The 10,276-nt window shown below is 40.9% G+C and overlaps 2 protein-coding genes across 2 annotated transcripts in view; both read right to left on the bottom strand.

Moving 5' to 3' along the window:
- Nucleotides 1–3,328: 3,328 nt before the first annotated feature.
- Nucleotides 3,329–5,473, bottom strand: faslg (Fas ligand (TNF superfamily, member 6)). Its single transcript, XM_020587496.1, has 4 exons — nt 5,063–5,473; nt 4,325–4,367; nt 4,163–4,219; nt 3,329–4,078 (listed from the first exon to the last, which is right to left on the bottom strand). Exons 1-4 carry the CDS (start codon nt 5,462–5,464, stop codon nt 3,651–3,653), a joined length of 930 nt encoding a protein of 309 aa, XP_020443152.1. The 5' UTR covers nt 5,465–5,473; the 3' UTR covers nt 3,329–3,650.
- Nucleotides 5,474–6,622: 1,149 nt separating this feature from the next.
- LOC109952419 (uncharacterized) overlaps nt 6,623–10,276 on the bottom strand; it is a 5,772-nt gene continuing 2,118 nt past the window's right edge. The window contains exons 2-5 of the mRNA XM_020587490.1: nt 9,521–9,561; nt 9,350–9,424; nt 9,057–9,246; nt 6,623–8,069 (exon numbers count right to left, since the gene is read on the bottom strand). Of these exons, the coding sequence (XP_020443146.1) occupies nt 7,510–8,069; nt 9,057–9,246; nt 9,350–9,424; nt 9,521–9,561 (866 nt within the window). The 3' untranslated portion in view covers nt 6,623–7,509. The remainder of the gene's footprint in view (nt 8,070–9,056; nt 9,247–9,349; nt 9,425–9,520; nt 9,562–10,276) is intronic.

Here is a 10,276-nt window from a genome sequence, read left to right on the forward strand (position 1 = left end):
ATCACTACTCTTATTAAAGACACAGTGTTTCACTTATTCTCATCTGGCTTTATAATTGAGTTCACCCTGTGACATCGGCAGCTTTATACGGCGACCCTGACTGTGTCTGCTTCGCTTGTGTGTCTCTCTAAAGCCAGTCTTTAAATATTTTTTGTTGCCACCAACAGCATTACTGTGCTGAGATTAAATGCAGTTCATGAAATATTTGATAGATGGAGCTAAAGACAAGGTGAAGATCAGAATCCTCTGCACCTCTATTTACACAGGTCATACAGTATCATCTGCAGGAGTGTTTAATACACTTGGGCACAAGGAGTCGCTGAATGTTTTGACTATGAAACCTACGGGTGAGTTTCGATCAACGCGCTTAACTGCACCCTATAGATATACGTATATATATTGTGCATACTATGTACGGTATTGTGTATATGGAATTCCATAATTATGTTACAATATCAGCTTCTGTGCTCCTGAGGGATCTCCCCCCAAAGCTTTTTAACCTGGCTGCAGTGATTTTCTACCATTCAGCCAAAAGAGCATTAGTGAGGTCCTACACTGCTGTGGTGGATGAGGCCTGAGTCACAGTTAGTGTTCCAGCAGAGTTTTTCATGCCATATCGAAGACGCATTTCTTTGTGGGCCTCACTTTGTGTACAGTGACACTGTTATACTGAAACAGGAAAAGATCTTCCTCAACCTGTTGTCACCAAGCTGGAAGCAGACTTTATCTAAAATAACATGTTATGTGGCATTTAGGTTCCCTTAAAAACCCTGAAACCTATTTTCTAGTCACCTTCTTACTATGAATGATTCTACATGAACATAGTATTTTCTGCCAAAGTTAGAAAGGTTTTGAATTTATGTTTATATTGGAGCCCTTCTCATTGGTTCTAAGTGATTGGAGGTCAATTGAAAATGTGCCGCAAAAGTCAGCATTTGGGCAACATCTGAATCACAAGCTCGTGACGGTGGATTATTTAGTCACTATCAAATCTGATGAAACCCACATTCCTGGTGGAGCAGATTAACTTAGTTTGAATGTAAAACTTGAATGTTTTGTTGGTTCACTGTTTTTTTATCATTTATTTAATCATAAATGATATAGAGAAACACTTCAGATTTTGATGCCTACTTTTCAATTTGAACTATAACCGAGAGGCTGAGAGTGTCTGCAAACCTTTTCCACTACCGTAGTAAAACTGGACCCTGTTGGCCACTTTATTCCTGTCAACACTCTAAATTGTGATGTAAATACTATAAATTACTATTTCAAGAGACAGAAGTACATAGAAACAGTTTGTGGTCACTATATTGTTTCCCCTCTCCATTCTGGCTGTGAAGGGGTCCCTCTCTAATGCAGTCTGTTTCCAACTGAACTCCACCCACTTGAAACCAGTGAGAATAGCTCAGATGAAAGATGATGACATGCAAAACCTTTTTGATGTAGATTGCAGATTTTGTTCCCTATTCTACTACCCTCACCTCCACTGAGTAGGACACAATATCTGTAGTCGTGTGTACAAAAATACATTCAACAGCAATCACAATGGAGCTTGGGTAGTCTGGGACAGACCGATGCAGTTTCTGGTTAGATGTTCCACCCTTGTGCCATCATTTATGCTTTGTTTGAATTTTGGTACAGAAAAAGAGTTATGTTTTTGTCCTCAAGCTCAAAGGGCTGCACTTTAAGAACCATCTAACTTTACTGTACAAAACTCAGCATGTTACTGTTTAGAGGTAGAGGGATGGGAGAAAAAAAGAAGAGCAAAATAACTGAGTGTTGTCCTATGATTTAAATATCCATCCATTATCTATACTGTTTATCCAAACAAAGGTCGCAGGGGGGCCTGGAGCCAATCCCGGCTGACATTGGGCGAGAGGTGGGGTACACCCTGGACAGGTTGCCAGTCTATCACAGGGCTGACACTTAAACAACCACACACACACTCACTCCTACAGGTAATGTAGAGTCACCAGTCAACCTAAGCTGCATGTCTTTGGACTGTGGGAGGAAGCTGGAGTACCCGGAGAGAACCCATACAGGCACAGGGTAACATGCAAACTCCACACAAAAAGCCCCTGGGTCACTCTTGCTGTGAGGCAACAGCGCTAATCACTGCGCCGCCATGCCACCAGGATTTACTCTTCAAGAATTATCATGATTACATGTGTGTTTAATCTAATGCAGACAAACAGATCCAGATTATGGGTCTGTGCAGTTTTTCCAACAGGTCAGCTGTGGTTGTACAGTATGTGAGAGTAAAAATTTGCTTACAGCCACAGCCCACTTTTATGGCTACAGAATGTTTTATAGTACAAAGAGAGCTTCAAGGCAGGGTATCTCCACCAGTATTGTGACAAGTAAAAAAGCGATTATTGGAACAAGATGTAACCACAAGTCTGCAATTGCAGAAATGATGGCAGACCATCACCATCTCTGATGAACCAGCTGATTGCCTTAAACCTGCTCATGGGAAACATCGCACTACACAAAAATGTGTCATGCAGACTTGGCCGAGTCAAACCAGTTTTGTTTCCATTGATCAGGAACCACCGAGAGTCTATGAGTAATTTGTGGTTTAGACAAAAACGACAGAAAAACAGAAGTTTGTTCATGTTCTAAAGGATTCTTCAGCTCATACTGTGTTATACTCAGAAACATTCAAGTATGGATGTTCACTATAATGATTCAAGGAAGCAGAAAGTCTTTTACAAAAATCAGCTTGCGTGCATTTGAGACCCTGGTATTCACACAGGAAGGAAACGCATGTCAGACCCACCACTGTTTTGTATCCCCCCCCAGCTGTGCCCAGCCTGCATATCGTCTTGCACTCATCTAACATATCTTTGTGGTGTACTGAAAAAGAACAGTGCAATGAAGCAGTGCAGAAGTGCAAGTGCACTTATCTGTAGTCCACAATTTTAAACATTCAATGAAGCAGAAGCTGTGATAGACTGGCGACCTGTCCAGGGTGTACTCCACCTCTCACCTAATGTCGGCTCGGACTGGTTCCCCCTGCCACCCTATTCAGGAATAAGACAATGATATTGATAATGAATAAAGACTAAGATAATGGATGGATGGATTAAGCAGAAGCAATTCTATCCACGTTTTAGCTGCTTCAGAGATGTCAACTAGCAGGTTTCATTTTAGATGGCTGCTGTACCACAGTGGAACATATGAAAATTGTTGGTGTCTTTCCAGTGGTCATGAATAAAACATATGTGGGTGCTCAAACATGAAACACCTTCAGGTTTCACTGAGAAAGACTTCTCTCTGATCTCTTTATTTACTTTGAACAATCATAATATAACATTTTTTTCTGTTTCATAATGTCCACACCAAAATAAATATTTAAAAAATACAACAAAAAAGCATCTTAGTGTTAACTAATTATCTCAACATTTGTAACATGCAGAATATTTGTATATGCATAGGTGTGGAAACTGCCTCAATGAACCACCAGTTTAAAAGCTGGCAATAGACAATGTGCAATATTTCCCCTGAGTTTTAACATCACAGAGTCTGTCATATTGCAACATTCAGTGCAGTTATGGGTAAGATTTGGTCCTGCCTGAGACTTTCAGAGCAGATTACATTCTTTCATTGGAGTAAAACATGAAAAAACAAAAGCTATCTTCCTGATGTCTTTAGATCTTGTAGAGACCAAAGAAGTTAGCATAATGTGTATGACTAAGAAAGTTGGGGTGTGATACATTCACAAAGACTCTGTCAAACTTCCGCAGTTTCAGGGCAGAGCCGAGATAACTCTCTGTGGTCCAGGAGTGCCCTGGCTGCTGGGTGCAGAAACCTGCTCTGTGGGCCTCCATCAGGGGCAGTGGTGAGGTCTGTCCCGTTCTCCTCACAAACACCCAGTGCACAAACTCAGATGTTGGGTTACAGTTTTTCAAGATCAACTCCACCCGTGAGTAAATGTGGTAGAGTCCGGTCTCGTTGACCTGCAGAGCGCCATCCTCAGCCTTGTAAGTCACTCCTCCAGATACAAATGCCCGCCCTGCACTTGGCTCCCAACGCAAAGTCTTAATAGTCGGAGGAAACGGCATTGTTTCGATCCGCCCTGCAAGAGGAGAGACATGAGCTTACCAAATATGTAGAAAAAAAGATCAGAGTGTAGCTTAAATTTCAATACTAATGATGTTACCTATCACATGTGCTGCAGGTCTGTTGTCTTCTTCATTCAACCCACGTTCAGAGAGACCTGAAACAACCCCCACATTAGAGTCACATCAACTCTACCTCTATTTGGGAACATTGTCACTTTGTTGAGGATGATTAATGTCTGGTGGCTCGTACTCATACTTACTAATTTGCTTCTGCATTGCAGAAAACTCTGTCTCAGGTTTGTCCTTTAATGAAATGAAAGAGAGAGAAATCTCAATACCACATCACACATCACACCACGCGCTTGTACCTCGAAAAGTTCTCTCAGAGCAAGAGTTAGAGAGGATATCCTGTCTCACTGGACTGGTGACCACAAATGGAACGATTATGTCCCTGGTTTGCATCTTGAAATGTCAGAGGAGAGCTGAGGTACATTAACTCTTCCACTGATAGCAAACTCAGAGGTGAATTAATTATTCATTTTTGTATCTTTGTGTTAACTTTCCAGCCATGTTTCCATGCTCCCACCTTACACCTCTCTATCATGGCCTCTCTTATGCAAAGGTGAGAGAAGTCACACCTTTTATATTTTTGTAGCTTTGCCCACATTAAAACTTCAAGGAGCAATGTTATATAACACAATAGAAAATGATTAATATTGACATTATTTTTTTCACTGCCCATCAATGACTTTGCTACTCACTTTGCCAAGAGTGATCATTTAAATATTTATTAATGTTTATATAATCTACATACCTCTATCATATTTTAAAATTCTTTTTGCTTTTCAATATCTCAACTATTGATTTTGACACACTGCCGAGTCAGCATTAGCTACTTAATTGAGTACATAGTGACAACATTTGAAAAAACTCTGTTATGACTCTTTTCTGGCTGTCAGTGTTCACTTCCATGTTCATCACAAGCAGTGGCTCCTTACCTGTCTCATATCTCTCAGCTGTTTTTGCATGTTGTGAATCTGGTAGGCTTCAAAGCCCAGGGCTGCAAACACAAGCAGGAACAGCAACAGCACGATCAGGGCCACACTGGGGCTGACTCCCATCCAGTTCTTCTCACGCTTCCTCATCCTCTCCTGGGCAGGTGGGAAGGACCAGCATGGTACAAGATTCGGGGGCTGGGAGGACATCTGTGGACCCCCACCTTCATCAACAAGGAACACCTGTGGGAATGGATAGCTCTGGTCGTAGCTCATGGTGCAGGTCCCACAGTGAGACAAACTGTGTGCGTATCTGTTGCCTCTGCACAAAGAAGGTGTGTACTTATGTCTGAGCACCTCTGTATTAAATAAGCAAGTTAACACCCACAAGGCCGTCCCACACATACCACTGACTGAAGACAAGTGCACATCACTTGTCATAGTTACATCAGACAAGATACATATCCACCTGTCAGTCCATCTATTCTTCTCTTCTGGATTGCCTTGGTGCATGGTATTTTATTACACAGTTTGTGTGTTTCATGTACAATATTTACTAGTTTACCTCTGTTTAAGCACTGTGCTGTGTGCATACAGCACTGCAGCTAAATGTGAAGACAAAGGAAGCTAGAGGTTTCTGCTGACCCCCACTTCACTAACCACCACCAACACAGAAGATGAAACATTTTTTATAAGTTCCAATAAAGAAAAGCTTTACTGGTCATAGACACGTGTCGAGCATTTTGTATACACCAGGTCTTGTGGCCGAGGTAACAGACTTGTTACAAACAAACTAACCATTGCTGGGGATTTTCTTTTGAACACTCGAAGCTGGCTTTTTAGGTGTGCTCCTTCAACTCTGAACCATGAATCTCATATCTTTTGGAGTCAACCAGTTCAAAAATCCACTATAATTAAAATGCATTATTCTTACAGATCAGTCTTTATGGGGAACATTGTGTTAGTAAACAGTGATACAGCAGTTTCAGTAGCACACAACGTATTCTTGGTGGGGAGATGCTGCTGCCACATGAAAAGAACTGTCTGTGCATTGGCTTTTGTACTGGGTGCTTCTGTGAAGCGCCGGTAGCAAGCAAGACAATACTTTACAGAGGTGGGAATTAACCCCAGCAAATACCTCAGAGATGAGCTTACAGGAAAGCTGAACATAGACACACATACCGCCTTCCTCCCCACTCAGTGAAGAGTTAATATCGCTGTGGTCTTTCTGAACTTTGGAGTTAATTTGCTAGGACATGGAGCAATTACACCGTTTTTTCATTGTGGTTGCTGCACTTTCCATAAGACCTCAGCTCCTAGCTGTTGTTTAATCAAGAAAATAAGTTTCCAAATATTAGTGAGCAGGCCTTTGAGGGGTTTTGGTGGTTTTTGATAAAGGGCACCTTTTCAACGTCATAGACGGGAACCTGCGATGCAAGAGTCAACCAGCCTTGTAGTGGAGGGTGCCGCAGCAGTGCTGCCTCACATAAAAAATGAACAAACTGCTTCAATCATTAAGATTTACACTGTGAAGCTAAGCCAGTATTGTGTAAATCATGGTAACTGCAAAGGAAATTCTCAGGCTTTAGGTCGGTTGTGTAAATTTTGTTTTATTTCTCCAGGTCCCTCTACAGGCAAAGGGAAACCCACCTTGCAGTGTGAATAAAACATTCTAACTAAAAGTGTAACTATGTCAAACTGCACAGTGTCTGCACTCCAAAAGCTGATGAGTCTGTTTCCCAGAAGTGTCGTATTGAAAGCAGCCCTCGCAGCAGCAGCAACGGCAGCTCAGAATGAGTTAGGTGGGAAGGTGGGGTTTTGGGGTCTAACCAAGTTGTGCAACAGTTTCTGCTTCAGCTGATAAAACCAGACGAGGAAACTAAAACGAATCACTGATTCAGCAAGTATTTCTAACAATTATTCTTTCTCACACAGTCTCCTGCCTTTCTGTTATACAGTAGAGGCATTTGTGGTCATAGATGGGTAATGCCTGAGAACGTCAATGAATTTCTAAATGACATGACTTGTTCCTTTTCTGCAAACATACCTTTTCCTTTACGCAGCAGATACTTTGAGTTTGTAATTCAAGATTTTATTGTATCTTTCATTAAATCAGTAATGTTTTCTATATTTAACTGTATCATAACATTCTCATATGTTATTAAGATTCTCTGTCCTTTAAATTTCAGAAAAAGAGCACAGCATGACATCTTAAATACTAAATGTAGGTCTTTTCTAAAGGAAATAGGATTTGATTAGAGTAAAAAGTTGTAAAAATCTGTTTTTTAGTACTAGGTATTTTTCAGAAATGTTGCCATAATTGTCATATTGATCTTATTCATACAAACATCACCACTCAGAAGCCTTTGAATAAACACATAACATAAAAGATGTTTGATTAAATAATACAATAAATAAAAATTTAGAAAAATGTGGAAAGCTGTAACATATCATGTGCCACAGTCCTCATCAGACGAAGAATAACAGTCTAGTCCCAGGACATGTCCTGTCCTCTCCTCTGTTGTGTTAGTGTCTGATGATTTCTTTGGTACCCTTTCTGCTGTGTCAAAGTCTGATTTGTGCTCTTGGACAGCACCAAATGATCCCACTGTTGTTCCATTCTCTGTGCCTCTGCTATGCAATGAAAATGTTTGTCCTGTTGGAGCACTACTGAGGTTTGGCAGGCCAGATTGCAGCACCATGGCTAGGCTCTGAGTTGGAGATGATTTGAGCTGAACTGATGTTCCTCTGAACGCAGCAGTAGCCACAGCCAGTCGTGTATGGTCAAAGGAGAGGGGCTGATCCTGGTCTGCACAAACTGCCTGTGAGGTCCCTGAGGCCAGGTTGATGGTGATAGGGTTTTGAAATCTGCCCTTCAAATGGCTGAGAGGTCCCTGTCTCTCAGTGGCTGAAATTTTGTGACATCCTGTCCAGCTGCTGGCAGGGTCACTCTCGCCTCCACTCGACTGACTGCTGTCTTTGTGTGAGTCGCTGCACCGAAGGCTTTTAACTGTGAACCAGAGTGATGACACATACAGTATAACTGTCAACTGCTAGTGTCTTAAAGCCCAAATCACCCCAATATTAAAGCAGATTGGACAACAATAAAAAGTTATACAGAGACTCTGGAGGAAGCACAATGTATCTCCAGGGTGATATAAATCAGAGCTGTGGAGACACACATGTATAAATGGCATGAACACACTGCACACATATAGTTTATAATGTAAAAATACTATATTTATATCATGTACACTACCAGTCAAAGGTTAGCTAATTTGCAATGCCTGATAAGTGGAATATTTAACATTGCTATATATGTAACTACCTGAACTGTGCTGCTGTTTTGACTGTATGAAGGCTGTAGAAGAAAAATACAGAAATACAATTTAACTGTTGTTCACAATCCTTAAAGACTCTTCAAACTAAGGATGTACCAATCTGACATGCTGGATAGGCCCTGTTGTTAGAATCAGGTCACATGACTGATCCACTTAAGAGAGTTTCTTTGTCAATGTAATTAAAAGTGTTTCTATTAGACTAATTTATTCGGCACAGTGGCCTGCATGCACACCTCAACTTTAAGAGCCATGGAAAACCCCGTCTTTATTTTACCTTTTTCAAATGAACTCAATGAGGTAAATAATGGACTTGGAACTCAAGTAAACCATGTGACTTCAAATTACAACCACTGTGCTACACAAACTGCTTATAACATACGTATGATCATTAGCGCCATCATTTTTGAAAACTCAAAGATTGCACTACCACCTTTTGGGTGCATGTGTTATCCTGTTATGCAACCTTCATCTACATTTCAACATTTGTACATTAACTATCTTTTAAAGGACAGCCAAACAGGAAGACAATCTAGAATATACATCTAGTAGGTGTAAGGTACAGAAACAGGAACACATGATGTGGATAGTTTGTGTACTACATTATTATTTCCCAACAGCTTTCATAGTATATAAGACATAACATTTAACACACTGACCCATGTATGGAGAGTTTTGTGTCTCTGCTCTTCTTTTGCAGTATGCTCGAGGGGTCCACGGTTTATGTTGGCATAAAGGATCAAGTACTCGTAGTTTGGCAGTGAAGCTTTTGTACTCTTTTTCTAAAGCCTCAATGTGCAGCTTGAACTCAGCTATCTTCCTCTCGGGATAATGAGAAAGCTGGGATTGCTGACATTGAAGAGAGAAAAAATAAAACACGCATCCATTCAGTCACTGGCAGCCATATATAATTACATTAAAGAGTGCTGTACACCTTAAAAAATTACCTTACCTGTAAATAATACTCAATTTCATTCTTGATGCGGGGGATCCATTTTTTCACAGCAGAAGCTGAATTAAGAGTAGCCTATGGAAGGGTTGGTTTGAAACAATCTAGTCTATTTAAAAGTGAATTGAAGTGAATTGGTAAAAGCTGGTAACAATATATTGCTGTTTTCTTTACCAGCTTGGGTCTTCGCTCGTGTACATCTTTGAGGCGTCCCTCTGCAAAGAAATTACAGAAATATTTATTTAATATTGTAAGTTAACAACATATGCAGCTTGTAGCAGGGAATCCAGGCAGTCACATACTTCAGGAACAAATCAACGATCACAGTCTCCCATGACATCACCCTCCTGGACAGCCTTAATAACCTCTATGCCAGGTTTGACAGGCTGAACACGGATACCCCCTCAAAATCCCCCTGTTCCCTGGTGGACACTGCTTATCAGGTAACGCACACACAGGTTCTGAAGCCACTGAAACAGGTGAATCCCCATAAGGCTGCGGGACGAGACGGTGTCTCCCCTAGAGTTCTGAAAGCCTGGGGGGATCAACTAGCTAGTGTGTATACAGACATCTTCAACCTGTCTTTAACCCAGTGGTTCTCAAACATTTTTTGTTATTCCCCACTTGTCAAAAAATTATAACAGCATTGGCCATTTTTAAAATTTCAAATGTACTGAAATATCAAACAACACCAAGTTCAAAACAGATAAAATATAAGTGCAGCTGTATCGTTTGACAGGGGGATAGTTTTCAATTTTGCAGCACTTGTCTCATCCAGCATAATCGACACGTCTACAGCAGCAGGGAGAATGAGCTGCTCAGCAATTGTGTGTGGTTTTTTGCACTGTGCAATTCTGTATGCAACTTTGAAGGAAGCCATTTGTGCTTTGCTGTCCACTGATGCAGATTTTACCAAGCGATTTTCCTGCT

The sequence above is a fragment of the Monopterus albus genome, unplaced genomic scaffold, assembly GCF_001952655.1.
Source record: "Monopterus albus unplaced genomic scaffold, M_albus_1.0 scaffold459.1, whole genome shotgun sequence".
NCBI lineage: Eukaryota > Metazoa > Chordata > Actinopteri > Synbranchiformes > Synbranchidae > Monopterus > Monopterus albus.